We start from the raw sequence: 19,071 nt of genomic DNA on the forward strand, positions 1-19,071 counted from the left end.
TCAGACTTTGACTGCAGCTGTAATCAGCTTCACGAGGTCATCGCCTCCAGCACGACGCTCCCGGCTCGGTGTGTTTCCTCTGCTCTCCACCACAGTGGACTGAGTGGGCTGATGCCCAGTTACAGCAGCTCTTCCTGCATGTGATGGAGTAAACATTCAGTAATTGGCGTGTTCACTGCAGACGGGTAGTTAGAGCGAGGGTGGCCCTCCTGCTGCCTTTACCTGAACAAAGACTGTAACTAAAAGACAGAAAGTGTTTGCTTCTTAAACTTTTCAAACAGGCTGAAAGCGCCAGGTTCATCCTAGCTTGGTGACTGTCCCTCGGGTCCGGAGGCAGCCGGACGACTTCTGTGTCCAACTGACACGATGGGAGGGTGAGGCAGCGACGCCCAAATGTCCTACCGCCTACAAAGTGACCACCCCTGTACAGGTGCGATACCTGAGACGCCCTCAGATGGAGGCGAAACATCGTCCAGAACCCAGAAGTCGTCCGGCTGCCCTCCGCTTGAGCACTTCGGACGACCGGGACAACCGAGAACCGGCACAACCGAGAACCGGCACAGACCGCTCTGCATGAAGCTGCTGTGGCTCGTTCAGGACTAGCAGGACTTGGTTCTAATAAAACGCGCCCTGAGGTTTTGCTGCTGTGTAAATCAAACTGAATTGAATTGGTCCCGGACCGATCCAGATGTCTTGGATTTGATGGTAGGCGTAAAGAAAAGGCGGAGCTTCGTGATTGGTGGAGGAAGGTTTAGCTTTAGAAGGCCGATGTTGGTGTGACGTGCGTCCTAACTCACTGATCCATGCACGCTGGCTTGGTGTTTCCTTCTTCATCATCATGATCTTTCTCCTCCTCTTCCTCCTCAGGGGAGGGTCTGTCCTCCTCTCGTCTCTCTCTCCTCCGTCGTTGCTCCATGGGCTCCTTCGACCTCTCCACCCTACCCCCCTCTGCGAGGACCCCAGGCCCGTTCGGGCACCTCCTCCCCGGCTCCGCCTCCTCGTCACAGACCGACCTCTCTCTGTATCGTTACGGCCGTCACCTCTCCGAACCCAGCCAGCCTCACGGACTCGCCCTTCCCGTCCCCGGTGGCTCTCCACGCCGCTCCTCTGCTCCCGTGGGGCTCCCCAAGGTGGTGGTGCACCCCCCAGAAGAGGAGGAGGAGGAGATGTTCCACCTGGGAGATGAAGACGACGTGGTTCCCCAAACAGGCAAATACGGCACGGCTTTCCTCCGGCCGTTTCCACGCTCTGACACTGAAGCATGCCCGCTAACGTGCTGATGAAGCTGGAGGCGGATGATTGGACGAATGTTGGCAGACTGGCAGCTTATTTGGGGGCGGGGTTATTTTGCATGTTTTTGGTTTATTTTGCTGCCGTCCATCTGTTGGAGACTGAGCTGCGTGAATGTTGGACCTGCAGTGTCGTACAGCCGCCTGTCCGAGCCTGCTGGAGTTAACAAACCGGCCTCTGGTCACACGTGAAGCGCCTCAGATGTTGTTTTCAGCCAATCAGAAAGGAATCAGGCGGCTGCCTGTCATTAGCAGGCTGTTAGCTGTTAGCTGCAGCGACTTAGAGTCTGCATGTTTGTTTCCTGTTTGTTTCCCTCGCTCTGACAGGCGGCTCGGGTCCGATCTGAGTCCATTTCCCTCCTTTATGAAACATTAAAGATCTGGAAATCAGGACGTCTGAACTTTTGTGGTCTTACTACACAAAAAAACAAAACCCACCAAAAACTACATGTTTCCTTGTATTGTAAACTTGTTCACCGTCTGTGTCGCCGTCAGAAGCGCGGTCAAATGAAAGTTTATTGCTATAGCACATCTTAGAAGACCATCGATCAGCAGCTCGATCTTAGTGCTCTCCTGGCGTTGTACGAGTGGAGGAGATCAGTTAGGTAGCTAGGCGCCAGGTTATTTCAAATTTTAAAAGTGTGCAAGAGAAATTAAAATCAATCCCGTATTTAACGGGGAGCCAGTGTAAGCTAGCTGGGACTGCAGTGATGTGATCGTACCTTCTGATGCCGGTTCAGAGGCGCGCAGCAGCATTTTGAAGCGACTGCTGAAGGAGAGAGTGGGAGGCCAGTCCAGAAGTGCTGAGAGCGGGGAAAAGTCTTTCAGTGGGACGTGGCGCTTTGCTTTGGCACTTTGGTGTAGCTGATGCTAGGGCTGCTCAGTTAATCGAATTTTAATCTCATTACGATCTGGGCTTTCAACGATTATTAAAGATGACTGAGCCGATTATTAGCCCCTCCCTCGTGCTTTACTCTCGCGCTGCTCCGTGTGGCAAATCGAGCGCACCTCTCTGCGTTTCGAACACGCGTCACAACAATTAAGAGGGAAGCTCAGCAGAAGTTATTTGGAGAGGAGAGTGACGGCCGCTGGTTGAAAAGAGGTAAAAACCTTCAGTGGTGTGGAAACATTACAGGTTCAGTCAGACGTGGATCAAGTGGACACAGTGTGTGAACTTTGCTACGGTGTAGCTGCACCACAGAGCAACACTGCAAAGTTCACGAAACACAGATGTTTACATTTTTCATTTATTTTTATATTGCAAACATTTGCACTATTTTATATTATTTTTTAAAAGTCATTATTCAACACATTGTTATTAAATAAATATCGTCAAATAATCGAGATCTCAATGTCAGTGAAAATAATCGTGATGATCATTTTTGCCATAATCGAGCCGCCCTACTGATAGAAACTAGTGCTTCTCTAATTTGAGGGAGCTATCCAAACATACTCCAGTGTTCCTGACAGTGCGAGAGGGCCGGCTGGCCCAGAGGGCTGTCGCCTCTAAAGCTGTCATTTCTGTTTTATTTTCATTTGGGGTGCGAACATTATGCCACAGCCAGGCTTTAACGTCCCGCAGACAGTCAACACAGGCTGGAGGGGGCAGAGGCATGCAGGTCCAGGGGCAAGTCATCAGCAGTGGAAACGGATGATTTATTAAAATGCATCCCAGCAGGTCGGCTTGTTTTCTCTGCTGCGTCGCGGTGTTTCTGCGGCAGAGAACTCTGGACGCTCGAGTGACTCCCGGCACTTCCTGTTCATTAATGATCCGTGAAAGAATCAAAACTCGCTGACGCTCGATCACCTGACCACCGACTCATCACTCTGTTCAGGTGCTGAAGCGTGAAAAGCTGACGTGAAGCTGATTTGTGCTGACCGCGTTCGTGGAGCCGAGACTCTGCTGCGCGGCGCTCTGTGACCACAGGCGTGCTGCGCACCGACTAACAATGATGTAACCGAGGAAACCGCGTCACTGCCCGCACCGCGCTCGGCTTCAGCGTGAGCGAGCAGGAATCGCATTCTGAGACTGAACTCCGCGGGTCAGGAGGCGGTGATGTCACGTGTGTCAGTAACACGGCTGTGTGTTTGCAGACAGCTGCTGCAGATGTTGCGTGTGACTCTGTGGTCTTTGTGGCTCTGCAGGTCTGCTGGCGTCGCCTCAGTCGGCCCCCGGAAACCTCGACGACAACAAAAACGCCGAGAGTCGCGGCAACGGCGGCAGCGGCAGCCGGGAGAACAGCACGGTGGACTTCAGCAAGGTAAACGCGGGGCTCCGCCTCACACGCAGGTTGGGTGGTTTATAGGTCGGCTGCTGCTCCCTGCAGCTTTCCAATGTTTGGAGCTTCAGGGAGGTGAGAGATGCTTTAATGATGAGAGGTCAGAGCTGCACCACTGTGACCTCTGACCCCTGCCAGCTACATGAAGCCTCACACATCAGCTGGTGTTCAGATGGGACTGAAACATCCCTGAGCTGTGGGCTGGTGGGTGTAGGAGGCTCCACCCTGACGCTGCTCCGCCTATCAGACGCACTGCGACAGATGCACTAATGTTTAAAACTAATAAATGTCAGAAGCACCGAGATGGATGAAACGTTCAGTCTGTGAGTCTCTGACCCAATCAGAGATGTTTACCTTCAGACGGTGAGCGTCTTCAGAGGTCCGGCCCTTTAAGTGCACAGAGCTGCACAGGAAATGACCACATGAAACTTCTGAAGGGTTAAAAACACGTTTTTAGCTCCGACACCCGGAAATCTGAGGCTGGCGCTACGTCAGAACTAAATCCAGGTTACACGGTGGCCTCGCAGCTCAGGGCAGGTTCCCACAGTAACCTGCCAATGTGGCGGAGTCTAAACTGACTGTCACCGAGCCTCCACTCCTCGAGTCGTAGGCATAACCTGCAGAATTAAAGCTGTGATGGTCCCGAGTGACCTCATGGACGGGTCGCTTTAATTCAGTGGTTTATGTTTGACTTTCACACATGAAAGAGAAGCTGTGGGTGGAGGAACCTGCCACCTGCTTCCTCCACGCCGCGAACGAACACAACGACATCGTCGCAGATTAACGTGCACAGTAATGCGCTGAAAGGCAGCACGAGGCGTTCCTGCACAGCAGAACATCCGTTTGCTTTTGCAAAGTGTTGGAGACGAAAGTGTAAATCGAATGCAGATTTGATCAACTCTGCGCAGATCTGAATCAAGTAGATCAGACTCTGCGTCGGGATCGGCCTGATGTCCGATCCAAGCATCGGATCGTTGCGTCCGTGGTTCAGCAGGTCATCGGGTATCTGCTTACATTAAGGATGAAATCAGGAGACTTGGTCCGTCACAGCAGAAAATCCACAACACAGAGATGAATTCCACTTCCTGCTTCAGTCTGTGACGCTATTGGACGATGGAGCTCAAACTCCAAAGACTTTGGTCTTAAAACCATCCAGTGAGCATCCAGCTGTGCAGCCACACCTGCCTCCAGGTGCAAACAGAACCTGAGCTTTCGGTCACGTGACGGCGAGTCCCCGAACGAGCCAATCAGAAGCTGTGTTGTGTTTCCCAGCAGGACTGCGACTGCGTTTGTTTGCTGCCAGCGGCCAGCAGGAAGCCCGCAGTAAGTCGCATGTCAGTCGCCGGCCCTCGGCCAATCAGTGTAGCCTGTGCTGTGACTCATCGTGGTGGTGCTCTGTGATTGGCTGTCTGTGGCGTTCTGTGACCATCAGCTGTTTCAGTGTTGGATGGAAAAATGTTTTTATTGATTTATTCAATCGAACTTTATTTACACAGGAACTCAGATCCATGACAAACTCGTGGATCTGTTCACTCCTCCATCTGCCCCTCCTCCTCCTCCTCCTCCATCTGCCCCTCCTCCTCCTCCAGGCTCACTGCAGGTCTCATCTCACAGTTAAACGTGTAAAAGCAGTTTTCATGTTTCAGTCGTTGATGTGAAACTTTGAGCTTTTTTTTTCCACATCTTTGCTTCACCTCATGATGTTTCCCGTGGAGGTCAAAGGTGAAGTCTGTGCATTCAGCTGCTTCCTGTCTGTCAGGTGTAAAAATGAGCTGCAGGCAGCTGATCCACTGCTGTGGCTCAGGCAGCCTGCAGCGAGGATCACAGAGGTCCTAGACCAGGAAGTGAAACCAACGAGGAACTACAAAATAAAACGAACACTGTGTGTGTGTGTGTGTGTGTGTGTGTGTGTGTGTGTGTGTGTGTGTGTGTGTGTGTGTCAGGTGGACATGAACTTCATGAAGAAGATTCCTCACGGAGCCGAGGCCTCCAACGTCCTGGTGGGTGAAGTGGACTTCCTGGAGCGGCCCATCATCGCCTTCGTCCGGCTCTGCCCCGCCGTGCTGCTGACCGGCCTCACCGAAGTCCCGGTGCCCACCAGGTAAGCCGCGACCGAGCCGCCCTCGGCACGCCGTTCCGTGCGTTTCCTCTGCTGACAGACTTCCTGTCCCTGCAGGTTTCTCTTCCTGCTGCTCGGTCCGTTTGGAAAAGGTCCGCAGTACCACGAGATCGGGCGCTCCATCGCCACACTGATGACAGACGAGGTGAGCGACGCTTTCACACACAGACATTACAGGAATAGATGTAAGGATGGCGTCTGAAGCCCAGAGTGAGCCTGTGTGTGTGTTTGGGGTTAAACTACGCCCAGACTGGCAGCAGACTCAGGCAGGAAGTCTCCATGGTCACCCGGTTTGGTCGCCTCCTCGCGTCCTGATAGTTTAAAGGTGAACGGCTCAGTGACGGCGCGTGTCTGTAGAAGCAGCGAGGTCAGCTGGAGCACGCTGATCATCACACGCTTGTTTGCACTGAGCGTGCAGCGTGACGGAGAGCTGCAGGTCTGCAGCTGATGATGGTGTTTAGAGGCCGTGTGGGACGATGAAGGCTCACCGCGCTGCGTTTCAGCCGGCTGTGTTTACCTGTTGTGTGTCTGTGGTTGCTGCTGACGTTGTTCCCGCCTCTGCAGACACAGACGTGTCAGTGTGACGGCGTGCTCGTGAAAAAGCTTCAGGAGGCGTAATCTCGTTTGAAGCGCAGACAAAAAGTTGTTGACGTGTGGCGGCTCTGCTGCAGGTTTTCCACGACGTGGCGTACAAGGCGAGGGACCGCAACGACCTGCTGTCGGGGATCGACGAGTTCCTGGATCAGGTCACCGTGCTGCCGCCGGGAGAATGGGACCCCAGCATCCGCATCGAGCCCCCGAAGAGCGTCCCGTCTCAGGTAAAAGATCCGAACCCGCCACGCCAGCTCTGATCTCTCAGAAGTGACGTCCCCGCCCCCGTCTGTCTCCGCAGGAGAAGAGAAAGATAGCGTCCTTCCCCAATGGCTCCGCCCACAGCTCTGAGATGGGCAAGGAGGCGGAGCATCACGCGGGACCAGAGCTGCAGAGGACGGGGAGGTGAGTGAAGCTCAGCAATATTAATAAATACTGCGAGGAGATTTTCAAATTAAAACAGGAAACGTGTTGAACGTGGGATTATTCCGCTGCCGAGTCCTGGCTCGCTGTGTGTTGGGAATGACGGGGAATCCCTCGTGTGTCCCACAGGATTTTTGGCGGTTTGGTGAACGACGTTCGGAGGAAGGCGCCGTTCTACTGGAGCGACATCAGAGACGCCGTGAGCCTGCAGTGCCTGGCCTCCATCCTCTTCCTGTACTGCGCCTGCATGTCGCCCGTCATCACCTTCGGAGGTCTGCTCGGGGAGGCCACCAAAGGGAGCATAGTAAGAACCCCTGTGTGAGCTCATCCTGGGCCCTGATTGGTGCATCCGGGTGTTACTCCCCTCTCTCTCTCTCTCTGATAGAGTGCCATTGAGTCGCTGTTTGGCGCGTCTCTGACGGGCGTGGCCTACTCTCTGTTCGCCGGGCAGCCTCTCACCATCCTGGGCAGCACGGGCCCGGTGCTGGTCTTTGAGAAGATCCTCTTCAAGTTCTGCAGGTGAGTCGTGACCCAAGAGCGGCCAGACAGGTTTGCATGAAAGCTTTGCTCCCATTGGCTGTTCAGGTTGTGATGACATCACAGCGGGCTGCTGAGCAGAGAGAAAAAACAGTTGCATAAAAGCCTCGTTTTTTTTAACCTGCTCCATTTTCATCTGGATTACATCATCCATGTTTGTCACGGAGAGCAGAGAAGCTGTTTAAAGGTGAGCCAGAACAGGAAGCGTTTAAACTGCAGCAGTCACAAACCGTCTGTTAATCGAGCTTCACCTCAGTGTTTCAGTCTGAAACCTTCCTGCTTCGTGGCGAGATTGAAAAAGCTGATCCGGAGGATAAACAAAGCAACGACGTCTCTGCCGTCTTTAGAAGTCTCTATGGCTTCAGGAGGAAGTGACGTGTCGCGGAGCCGCTGTAGGGTTTGGGATCACGTGTCGATGCTATAGGGCGTTTGTCGGGGTCACGTAGAGGTCAGGAGAGCTTCAAACAAAGCGGCGCTCAGGAGGTGTGACATCAGTTATTGCAGGGATGTCTGCTGGGTTAGAGAGAGCGAGCCTACAGAAGTGCCCTCGGCTGACCTTTGACCTCCTTTCCTTCCCATCCTCAGTCAGTACCATCTGTCCTACCTGCACCTGAGGACCAGCATCGGACTCTGGACCGCCTTCCTGTGCCTGCTGCTGGTCGCCACGGACGCCAGCTCTCTGGTCTGCTACATCACCCGCTTCACAGAGGAGGCCTTCGCCGCGCTCATCTGCATCATCTTCATCTACGAGGCGCTGGAGAAGCTGGTCCACCTCGGGGAGCTCTACCCCATCAACATGCACAACCAGCTGGACAACCTGACCTTCTACAGGTGAGGCGACTGTCCGACGTCACCGTGGTCGTTTCAGCTGGAATCTGCTCGGGGCCAGAATCCCGGGCCGGTGCTCCCACGGTTGGAGCTAAGAGGGTGAAGTGGTCATTTAGCTCCGAGTTGACGTGAGCGCTGCTGCTCTGTTTCAGATGTCAGTGTGCTCCACCCGCCAACGCCTCGGCCGAAGTCCTGGGTGTGTGGAGCAAAAAGAACGTGACCCCAGAAAACATCACCTGGGATCAGCTGAGCTCGAAGGTAAGAAATAAACTTTGTTTGCTGTCTGACGCTGCCGTCAGCGGCGCCTTTCAGTCAGAACAAACGAGCAGCAGCCTCTGCTGGTCATCAGAGGAACTGCGGCTGACGCTTCCCTCTCCCCACAGACGTGCAAGGCACTCATGGGGGAGCTGGTCGGCCCGGCGTGCAGCCACAGCGGTCCCTACGTCCCCGACGTCCTCTTCTGGTCCATCATCCTCTTCTTCACCACCTTCTTCCTCTCCTCCTTCCTCAAGCAGTTCAAGACTAAGAGCTACTTCCCCACCAAGGTCAGTGACACCCTGAGAGAGGAGCCGATGGAGTGCTCGCAGACTCGGTCCTCTTTAATGTTTCTCACGTGTGATGAAGATAAAGGATTTATTGGATCCACAGGAAAACATCACCACTCGGTTTAATATTTGTGCAGAGCTGGAGGTCTGAGACGTCGCACTTTACCGTTCGATAAGAAAATATCGATGCTGTTTCCCGCCCGCAGGTTCGATCGACCATCAGCGACTTCGCCGTCTTCCTCACCATCATGATCATGGTGCTGGTGGATTATCTGGTGGGAGTTCCTTCACCCAAACTCAACGTGCCTGACCGCTTCAAGGTAACGCTCGCCTCTCAGCATGCGCAGGTCCAAACGGCCTGCGGGGGCGCCATTTGCCCTTTATTCCAGTAATAATGTAATCCAGCTTCAGTGATGGATGTTGGGGGGAGGTTTAGACTGAGCGAGGGCCCTCGGCAGCTCGCTGTGATAACAGGTCAGAGGTCGTTCACTGGGTTCGGTTCTCATTTAGGTCTCAACTTTGGATTCGTTCTTCATCTTTCACAGTTCGGATCTTTTGAACTGTTTAACTATGAAAACATTAAGTGGTAACATGTAACATATTTAATGTTACAAAAAGTGTAAAATCATCAAGCGTGTGGGCGCCGTCGGCTCACACCTGCTGACACGATGCTCACTCAGAGGTTACCGTAGAAACGGTCTCGCGCTGCTTTCAGCCCACGTCTGAAAATCGGGGGTGGCTGATTTCCCCGCTGGGCCCGAACCCGTGGTGGACGCTGCTGGCCGCCGCCGTCCCCGCGCTGCTCTGCACCATCCTCATCTTCATGGACCAGCAGATCACCGCCGTCATCATCAACAGGAAGGAAAACAAGCTGAAGGTCAGAACTGACGTGAAGCCGCGTGCCGTCGTCCCCGCGGGGTGACGACCTTTACCTCACTGTGTGTGTTTGTGTGTGTGCGGGCTGCAGAAAGGGTGTGGCTATCATCTGGACCTGCTGGTGGTGGCGGTGATGCTGGGCGTGTGCTCCATCATGGGCCTGCCGTGGTTCGTGGCGGCGACGGTGCTCTCAATCTCCCACGTCAACAGCCTGAAGCTGGAGTCGGAGTGCGCGGCGCCCGGCGAGCAGCCCAAGTTCCTCGGCATCAGAGAGCAGCGCGTGACCGGCTTCATGATCTTCTTCCTGATGGGCTGCTCCGTGTTCATGACCTCCGTCCTGAAGGTGAGTCGTCAGACGGTGCGTGCTGCGTTCACGCCTCGCTCCCTCGCTCCCTTCACAGATCGCTTCTTTGCTTTTACAGTTCATCCCGATGCCCGTCCTGTACGGCGTGTTCCTCTACATGGGCGTGTCCTCGCTCAAAGGCATCCAGGTACGTCTCTGCGTCCGTCCGGCCGATGGCGGCGTTAAAGCTGGTCTGACCTCTCGTGCGTCTGTCTGTCCCACAGCTCTTTGACCGCATCAAACTGTTCGGCATGCCGGCCAAACACCAGCCCGACCTGATCTACCTGCGCTACGTGCCGCTGTGGAAGGTGCACGTCTTCACCGTGGTGCAGCTGTCCTGCCTCATCGCGCTGTGGGCCATCAAAGCCTCGCCCGCCGCCGTCATTTTCCCCATGATGGTGAGACGCACTGAGAGACACTGCATCTCCTTGTTTCCTTGGTAACGCGGGGACTCACCTCCTGCTGCGTTCTGCAGGTTCTCGCTCTGGTTTTCATCCGGAAGCTTCTGGATTTCTGCTTCACCAAGAGAGAGCTGAGCTGGCTGGACGACCTGATCCCTGAGAGCAAGAAGAAGAAGGAGGACGACAAGAAGAAGGAGAAGGAGGTGAAGGGCGCTGGTGTGTGCACGTGACCCTGCTTCTGTGTCCTCATTGGCTCAACCGTGTGTGTGTGTGTGTGTGTCCAGGACGCTCGGCGGATGCTGGAGGAGGTGGAGGAGGAGCTGCCGTACGACAGAGGAGTCCTCAATTTCCCCATCAAAAACCTGAAAAAGCGGTGGGTCTGAACTCAGGCACGCTGACGGCTGCGCGCACTCTGCAGCAGAGGCTAACGTGTGTGTGTTTGACTCAGCAGCGACCCGTCAGAGGTGAACATCTCTGATGAAATGGCCAAAAGCGGCATCTGGAAGTCTGTTTCCAAAAACTCCGACAGCAGCAAAGCTCTGAGGCGCACCTTCAGGTACGCCTGCCTCACCACCAGCGACATCACCTGCGATGCTCTGTGATTGGCTCTCTCTGCACTGTGTTTATGTCCTTAAGTGATGACGTATGAACCCTGCTTCTGCGTTTAATAAGGCTGTTGTGTTTTTAACATGTTCGAATATTTTGTATGTATTTAATCTCAACAAGCCCCTAAAAACAGTGATCAGTGTCGGCCTCTCTCGGTTCATTACCGCTAATCGTTTTAAAGCTCAGTGTTTAAACCTCACGATGTAACTCCAGCCCAGCAGCAGTACATTAATGACTAACCTCGTATTGTGGATGGATTATCTCAGTTGTTCTCCTGACTGAAGTTTGGTCCGTTTACAGCATCCTGCCATGCGATTGCATTTGTCTCTAACCATGAGGAACCTTCACGTTAACTTTTATCAAGTGGAAAAAAGTTAACGTTCGTCCTCCAGCTTCACTGTGTTTATGCTAACATAGCTGTGTCGCTAGCAATCACGTAGCATATCGTTATATAGCAGCTAGCCCAACTTCAGTAACCCTACAAACGTCACTGCTGTTTAGTTTCCTGTCTTCATTTATGTTTGAAGTGATAGCAGAGCTGTACGTTTGGATTGTTTCAGAAATCTCTCAGTCAGAACATGCAATATCATGCTTAGGTGGAAGCTAGCGACCTAACTTCCTGTTAACTTGTAACTCCTTTAAATTTAATAAATCCTGTTTTCATGGATGTTAAACGTAATTGTTACACCTGGTAAAGCAGCAACGCTGATCATTTTAGTAAAGATGAAAGAATTTAGACAGTTTTTAGCTCTGTGTTGTTTGACTCTGGACCCGGACACGACTGATGACGTCAGACTTAAACAGCAGTCCTGTAACCATTAAAAGTGAGCGCTGGCAGGCGTGTCTGTGCTGTGGAGGGCTGGACGATGTGGAGTAAGAAAAAAAATGCAATTGTGATGTTTTCAGGCTGGATGTTTTAGACACGATAAACACGGCTTATTCATGTCCCTGCTCTCTGTTTCCATGAAGATGATTTTTTTTTTCCACGTAGACAAAGATTTCTGTTTTCCACTTTTTGTTAATTTTCACGTTCAGGGTCTTTATGTCAGATTATTTTTAGTTTTCATTATAAACTTCAAACACATGAAAACGAGTCGCTGACAGCTCGGTCAGAACAGCGGAGACGAGCTTCCTCCCAGAGCCACAAACCAAACCTCAGAGACGTCACTCCACCTGCTGCTGCCACACCTGTGCTGTGAGCACAATCAGATCTCAGAACAGCCCCAAACTACAGGAAGTGGAAGTAATTTAACGTGTCTGTAAGACATGTCTGACTCTGGTGCCAGTAAAGTTTCTGTTCTCTTTCAGCCACGACAAGCTGCCGAGCGTCCGGATAAACGTGGAGAACGAGGACGGGCAAAGAGTCGTGAACGCCGAGACGTCGCTATGATCCACCGCCCGGGGCAGGAGGGTGAGGCGGGGGCGCTGCAGCTCCTCCGCGTGCTCTGAGGGAGGCGAAAGGTCGCGGGGGGACCAATCGGGCTTCACCTGAGCGTGCCGTACTTCTGACTCTGCGTTGTCTCGGACGAGGCGAACGTTTTATTTTCTCATCGTTTTAAGGTGAAACATGAGACTCCACTTCTGGAAACGGCTTCCTCAGGTTTCTTCTGCTGCCGTTTTTGTGTTTTTAACTCGGGCGGCCTGTGATTGGCTGCCGAAGCGTCAAACTGAAAAAGAAAGGAGGAAAAAAACAGCCGCCTGAGTCTCCGGACGGATGTCGTCAGAAATTTTAATTTCATGGTTTGAACTTTTGTTTCAGTGTTCGTGAAACGGGCGAAGCGCCGACACGTTTTAATTTAACCCATCATGCTGATTTAGGGTGTGTGTGTGTGTGTGTGCGTGTGTGCGTGTGTGCGTGTGTGCGTGTGTGTGTGTGTGTGTGTGTGTGTGTGTGTGTGTGCGTGTGTGTGCGTGCGTGTGTGTGTGCGCGCGTGCGTGCGTGCGTTTGTGTGTGCGTGCGTGCGTGTGCGCGCGCGCGCGTGCGTTTGTGTGTGCGTGTGTGTGCGTGCGCGGTCTCTGTACAGCACCTGGTTGCCTACAGCAGAAAAATGAATGACGTCACAGCTGCTGTTGTCGTAGTTTCTTTGTAAAGTTTAATAAATCAGTTTGGTGGCGACGATCACAGCGAGTCACGTGACCTCTAGTCGTCTCCATCATTTCAGGAGTCGCTGCTGATCTCTGATGGATTTATTTCAACAATTTGACAATAAAGAGATTTGATGCAAAAGCTGCATTTCCTTCCACATCCACCAGAGGCTCCCGCAGTCCTCACAGTATCAGACACAACCTGATAAAATGTCCAACCAGCGTTCAGTCTGACCGAACGGAAACGCCTCCGAGAGGAACATCAGGTGAAACACAACATGTTAAAAAGGAAACAGAAAATAAGCCTTTAAAAATGTTCACGTTGTTCATGTTTATTGGAGAAGCAAACGTTACAACATTCAGAGTGAAAGTAAATGAGGAAACCGCTGACTCCAGCTGTAGGTCAAACTGATCCTGGACCAGTTACAGCACGGCGAACATGGACAGCAGCATGGCCAGCAGCAGAGCCACGGACAGCCGAGCTCCCTGCGATCCAGCTGGAAAGGAAAGGAGCGTCGTGGTTAACGTGCACGTCACATGATCTGCACTCAGAGCTGAAAGCTAAGCTAGGCTAGTTTTTACCTGGTCTTATTAAACTCTCACTTATGATATGAAATAATTCTTTGATTGGACTGGAGACGCCTTCAAAAGCTGGCTGTAGGTTCAGCATCTTGTATCAGTGGTGATGAGCAGTGGGCGGAGCCAGAGTTTTTAATGTGAATGCCTGACGACCAATGGCACCAAATGATACGGACTTACGACAGGTCTGTAAGCAATGTACAGAATTCTACCTTTTTATAGATGAAATGATTTATTTCATCTTCAAAAGTTGTGAGGTGGCGAGTTGATCTGCGAGAACGTGAACTGACCCTGAACTCAAGCCAGACTTAAAAGACGAGTCTACCTGAACCTTGGATAACAGACCGCTACTCTAGAAGAGCGTCAGACGAGGGCAACGCACCTGTGGTAAAAGAGCCTTGCGGCGTTGTGAGCGAAGGCTTGGCCGTGGTGGTGGGGAGCAGCATGTCCTCGGTCACGCTCAGGGACCCGTTGTGCGGCGCTGGTTGGATCTGCAGCAGTTTGCACATCAGAGGGTAGATGTGGATGCTGTCGAACGGCTCGGACAGGTAGCTCCTCTTGAAGCTCGGGCCGAAGGCCCTGAAGATGGTCTTCATGTCCATCTCAGTGTTATGGAAGCCGTGGTCACCTTTATTCACGTAGACGATGAATCTCTGGTGTGAAACGATATGAAGTCGATATACGTTCTCTAGATTTGTTGAATTTTGCTCTTGGTTCTTGGAGGTAAAACGTTGGGGTACTTACAGAGTTCAGGTTGAATCCCAGATCTGCGATGATCACGATGGGAGGCAGACGCTCACTTTTGGCGAGATGGAAGCTTTCTGGAATCTCGTTTTTCTTGTACACTGTGATATTGGGCACGTTGGAGAGGGCGTCAAAAACTTCCTGCTCCTTCCCCGGACGTGGCGTCAGGATGCCAAACCCACCGTAGTCGAGAATTTCAAATTTAGCGACCTCGAATAAATTCAGGTATTTGTTGAGGATGACCTCGTCTACCTGCGGCTTCTTCTTTACTGTGGTCATGCCGTGGTCAGAGGTGATGATGACATTCAGCCCGTCGGTCAGGTTGTGGCGATCGATAGCGTCCTTCAAGTAGCCGATGGTGCGGTCGATCTGACGGATGATCTCTTTCCGGTCCGGCGTGTCCGGCCCTTTGGCGTGGCCCACGTTGTCTGGCTCGCCGTAGTACAGCGTCACCAGGTGGAAGTCCTCCTCGGAGAACCAGCTCATCACCGTGTCGATCTTCTGACGCCACTCGGTCTCATTGTCGTCGGGGTGGCCGGACTCCTCCAGTAGCACTCGATTGACCCCTTGGCCACTGTAGTTGGCTCCGCCTCCGGGGAAGGAGAAGGAAGCTGTTTTCAGACCCTGAAATTAGAATAGTTGAACAGAATGGTAAGCACCACATCGCACTCCTGCTCTGTGATCGTGTTATGGCTGCAAACAGCCCAGAAGTGTTGGAAGTAGAGCAGGGCGATATGGCCAAAAATATTTATCACGATATATATTTGAAAATTTGCGATAACGATATAACCGACGATATAATTGATGCGAGACAAAATACAACTCCACAACATTACTAGCGCAAAAAGACAACCTTCCATTTATTTTCACTTAAACAAGAAGCTGGTTTTTATGTACATTAAAGCTTTATAAAAATTTAACAGTGCAAATGCAAATTCCTTGCTGAAAGTTTAACCAAAAGGCATTTCCAGTAGAAATGGGCTGACATATCCTGAGCATAACCATGTATAATATCCACTGAAGTTAAAAAGAGGTGCTTTGCAACATTAAACTGCAGTGTGCAGTACGCATTTTTCGGACCATAAGGTGCACGGGATTATAAGGCACATTAAGCGAAACAAAGCAGTCAGATAAATCAAACTTTATTAAACTCATTCTTCTTGCTTCCTCCACTTCTGTACCATTGATTCATTAATGTTGAATTCTCTGGCAGCTGCTCTATTCCCATGTTGTTGCAGTATATTAATGACTAACCTCGTATTGTGGATGGATTATCTCAGTTGTTCTCCTGACTGAAGTTTGGTCCGTTTACAGCATCCTGCCATGCGATTGCATTTGTCTCTAACCATCAGGAACCTTCACGTTAACTTTTATAAGTGGAAAAGTGTTAGTGTTCGTCCTCCAGCTTCACTGTTTATGTTATGCTAACATAGCTGTGTCGCTAGCGATCACGTAGCACATCATTATATACCAGCTAGCCCAACTTCAGTAACCCTACAAACGTCACTGCTGTTTAGTTTCCTGTCTTCATTTATGTTGGAAGTGATAGCAGAGCTGTACGTTTGATTTTTTTTCAGAAATCTCTCAGTCAGAACATGCTATATCATGCTTAGGTAACTAGCGAAACTAGCGAGTAGGGTTGCCAACCGTCCCTTAAAATACGGAATCGTCCCGTATTTCGAAACAAAAGTACACGTCCCGTATTGAGCTAATAAGGGACGCACTTTGTCCCGTAATACAGTGAGAATCAAAAGTAGTCTATAAATGTTTATGGAATTAACACTTTGTTTGAAAACATAATTCCCAGCCCCTCTCCTGCTTTGTGACCAATGAGCTGACAGCACACTTATGACAATTCAGATTACCGCTCATCTCATTGGTCGAGGAAAGGTCGCTTGCGGAGAAAATACCGGAAGACAACAGATGACCACAACAAGAAGCATGGCCAACAGGGGAACAAACGCCGACTCTGCGGTGCAAGTCTCGGACGACAGTACACCTAAAGCTGGGCAGACACTGTGCGATTTTTTTTTCAGTCACGTTATTCAGCTCCTGCTCAAACTGCACGATTGACTCGCAGGGGTTAGAAGTTCGTATGTCACGATGTACTCTCACACTATACCGCCCGAAGCTCTGATGCGACCTGAGTGCTCACACTGTGCCTCCATAACATGAAGGTTATAACAGAAAATCTGTCGCGCTCTCTCTCTGTCTTTCACTCACACAGACACACCACCACCATCAACTTTGCTAAATTGCTAATGAAAAACATGATCAGGCAGCTGTGATTGAGCAGCAGAGTAAATCCAACTATTTTCACGGTTGTTGTGGTCGTGATAATTTTGTGATGCCACATCGAAAAGGCTCGGATGAGCTTTCCAAAGTTCTACAAGTTGTGCCTCCATCGCTTGTGTCCAGATCACACGCTGCACAGCCGTGCTGCAACGTCTTTTTCACCAACGTTTACGTTTGCGCGTGAGCAGTGTGAGCCCCTGTGGTGACACCCTCACGAGCGATTGATGATCGGGAGCTGGTCGTGAGGTGTTAATCACTTCTCGTTACCCCACGTATACTACACGACGCACGATGAAGGCCAAAATCGGTCCGATCACTCAAAAATCGGCTCAAAATGGGCCAAAAACCGCACAGTGTGAGCCCAGCATTAGAGCAGCAATGTTTGTTCCCCTCAGAGAAAGGGAAGAATGGGAAAAGGAAAACACCTGGCTGGAAAAAGTTAATATGGGCATGTGCAGTGAATATCAGCGCTATGTGGCCAGAAGTGTGATAATATAATTTATTTTGTGTAATAAACAACTGATGGGAACAAGCGGGTTTACAAACAGGAGCAGCTGATTAGCATTAGAAAAGCTGAAATAATACCTCAGCTGAAGCCAATTGTACTAAATGCACTAAATGTGCACTGTTACAAGAATGTTTTTCTTTCTATTGTTTTCTATTATTTTAAGTTAAGCAGGACAGAGTGCTTTTAAAGAAAGATTTACTTATATTCTCAAAAGTTAAGCATGACAGGCTTCTGTTTAAGAAAGAGACCTGTTTTATGTGTTAATGTTGTCATTTTGAGCTAAAAATAAATGGCTAAATGATCATTTGTTTCACATGTGTTCATATCACAAAGAATACACATCTACTTAAATCAAATTCAAGTCAAATGGTTAAAAAAATAATTTCACACACAAAAAAAGAGCTAGAAAATTCACCACACTGGGAAGGGTGAAGACAACTGGGTCACCCGGCCCTGGCCACGAGGTGTCCCTTATTTATTTTTCAGGGAGTTGGCAACCCTACTAGCGAGCTAACTTCCGCTAGCTTCCTGCTAACTTCTAACTCCGTTAAATGTAATAAATTTTGTTTTCATGGATGCCTGGAAGTTAAACTTTATAGTTACACCTGGTAAAGCAGCAATGCTGATCGTTTTATTAAAGATGAAAGAATTTAGACAGTTTTTAACTCTAAGTGATGCTGCAGTGTTTGTTTGACCTGAAGTATACGGAGTTTAGGACCCAGATTACTCCCAGATTTAAGAGCATCTTAGTCCCACAAATACGACAATAACGACGGCCGCTTGCATGTTCTGCAAAAAAATGTGCTTTGTTGTGTATCTGACGGACAAACACCAAACCAGTTCCACATCACTGAAGTTGCACCATTTTTACAAACCAATTCTGGTTCATCTGTTTCACTCAACAATCGGCCATGTGCGTATGAAAACAAAGGCACTGCGCATGCGCGTTTTACTCCCATTCTATCGCGATATTTCATTTTCCTATCGTTGCCTAACATTATACCGGTATTACCGTGAACGGTATAATATGGCCCAGGCCTAGTTGGAAGCACTCTCGCGTTCACAGGAAGCAGCCAGATTTCATCCAGCTTGGTTTCCCGTTTTTTATCAGTGATGTTCCTGAAGAATCCAACTTTTCCTCGAATTAGACAAACATAGAAATCGCACCTTTAGATGTGGTCTACTTTCTACATCTGGTGGTCTCCTGCGTGTTTGGTAAAATAACCACAGTGTCCTCCTGTGTCAGTGCAGCTCATCCTTCACCCCGACTCACCTGGTTCTGAGCGGTGATCCACAGCGGCAGAGCTCCGTTGTCCCACCACTCCGATCTTTTCAGCGTCTCTTTGTGAGGAACTTTCAGGTTCGTCTCTTGGTTGAACATCAAGTTATGGACGACTTCATGATCCTCCACCCATCGGCCTAACGAACACACAGGAAGGTTTTAGCACATTTCACTGCACCGCTCTGGAAACTGAAAGCAGACAGAAAGTAAGATCCTTTATTTGAGAGGGACTATCAGAGGTCGGATATTAGTGATCTTTTTATTTAGGAGTTGGAGACGATGTGAAACGCCGACAGAAGCTGAGCCAGATTTTAGGTTGTGCATGGCCTTCGCTTTCTTTCCCCACAGGTAAGGAGGTAAATAATCTACAGATTGTCTGGAGGGATTTGCACACATCTGTGTTTTACTCTATGTGCAACTTCTGAGACATAAATGCATGAGGTCACAGGCTTGAATCCTGGACAAGCAGCAAAGCAAGCAGAGATGTTTGTGCTGCACAGCCGATCTACACTGTGCAGGCTGAATCAGCAGGTATCACCAACTAAACCAATAAGGAAGCTTTTATTGGCTGAAAGGCCACGAGGGAGATGCATTAGCGAATGTTCCTCCCATCATCACAGGCTGTCCTCCAGGCACAGCTAACAGACCAGACCGTGGGATGGGCGTCACACACAGTCTGCAAAAGGTTCAAGTTGAATGTCAGAAAGTGTGGCGGCGTCAGCAGCTGGTTAACATCATCGT

At 50.5% G+C, this 19,071-nt stretch overlaps 2 protein-coding genes across 5 annotated transcripts in view; one reads left to right on the forward strand and one right to left on the reverse strand.

Annotated features, from left to right (window-relative positions):
- Window positions 1-13,056, forward strand: part of LOC146623600 (sodium bicarbonate cotransporter 3-like) — a 31,222-nt gene extending 18,166 nt beyond the window's left edge. For 3 of the 4 annotated variants that reach the window (XM_085366726.1, XM_085366725.1, XM_085366727.1), the window contains exons 7-26: window positions 868-1,209; window positions 3,435-3,550; window positions 5,512-5,669; window positions 5,745-5,832; window positions 6,359-6,505; window positions 6,580-6,683; window positions 6,831-7,005; window positions 7,087-7,220; window positions 7,824-8,069; window positions 8,219-8,324; window positions 8,450-8,611; window positions 8,818-8,931; window positions 9,327-9,488; window positions 9,579-9,830; window positions 9,910-9,978; window positions 10,055-10,228; window positions 10,306-10,434; window positions 10,516-10,604; window positions 10,683-10,787; window positions 12,146-13,056. In XM_085366726.1, the coding sequence (XP_085222852.1) occupies window positions 868-1,209; window positions 3,435-3,550; window positions 5,512-5,669; window positions 5,745-5,832; window positions 6,359-6,505; window positions 6,580-6,683; window positions 6,831-7,005; window positions 7,087-7,220; window positions 7,824-8,069; window positions 8,219-8,324; window positions 8,450-8,611; window positions 8,818-8,931; window positions 9,327-9,488; window positions 9,579-9,830; window positions 9,910-9,978; window positions 10,055-10,228; window positions 10,306-10,434; window positions 10,516-10,604; window positions 10,683-10,787; window positions 12,146-12,227 (2,954 nt within the window). In that variant the 3' untranslated portion in view covers window positions 12,228-13,056. The remainder of the gene's footprint in view (window positions 1-867; window positions 1,210-3,434; window positions 3,551-5,511; window positions 5,670-5,744; window positions 5,833-6,358; window positions 6,506-6,579; window positions 6,684-6,830; window positions 7,006-7,086; window positions 7,221-7,823; window positions 8,070-8,218; window positions 8,325-8,449; window positions 8,612-8,817; window positions 8,932-9,326; window positions 9,489-9,578; window positions 9,831-9,909; window positions 9,979-10,054; window positions 10,229-10,305; window positions 10,435-10,515; window positions 10,605-10,682; window positions 10,788-12,145) is intronic. The other variant, XM_085366728.1, reaches the window with a different exon arrangement.
- Window positions 13,057-13,246: 190 nt separating this feature from the next.
- Window positions 13,247-19,071, reverse strand: part of LOC146623601 (ectonucleotide pyrophosphatase/phosphodiesterase family member 7) — a 10,512-nt gene continuing 4,687 nt past the window's right edge. The window contains exons 2-5 of the mRNA XM_085366729.1: window positions 18,322-18,467; window positions 14,246-14,869; window positions 13,884-14,154; window positions 13,247-13,419 (exon numbers count right to left, since the gene is read on the reverse strand). Coding sequence (XP_085222855.1) covers window positions 13,346-13,419; window positions 13,884-14,154; window positions 14,246-14,869; window positions 18,322-18,467 — 1,115 coding nt within the window. The 3' untranslated portion in view covers window positions 13,247-13,345. The remainder of the gene's footprint in view (window positions 13,420-13,883; window positions 14,155-14,245; window positions 14,870-18,321; window positions 18,468-19,071) is intronic.

The sequence above is a fragment of the Diplotaxodon limnothrissa genome, linkage group LG11 (assembly GCF_057381915.1).
Source record: "Diplotaxodon limnothrissa isolate DT_005_m linkage group LG11, D_limnothrissa_male_GT1.1, whole genome shotgun sequence".
Lineage (NCBI taxonomy): Eukaryota > Metazoa > Chordata > Actinopteri > Cichliformes > Cichlidae > Diplotaxodon > Diplotaxodon limnothrissa.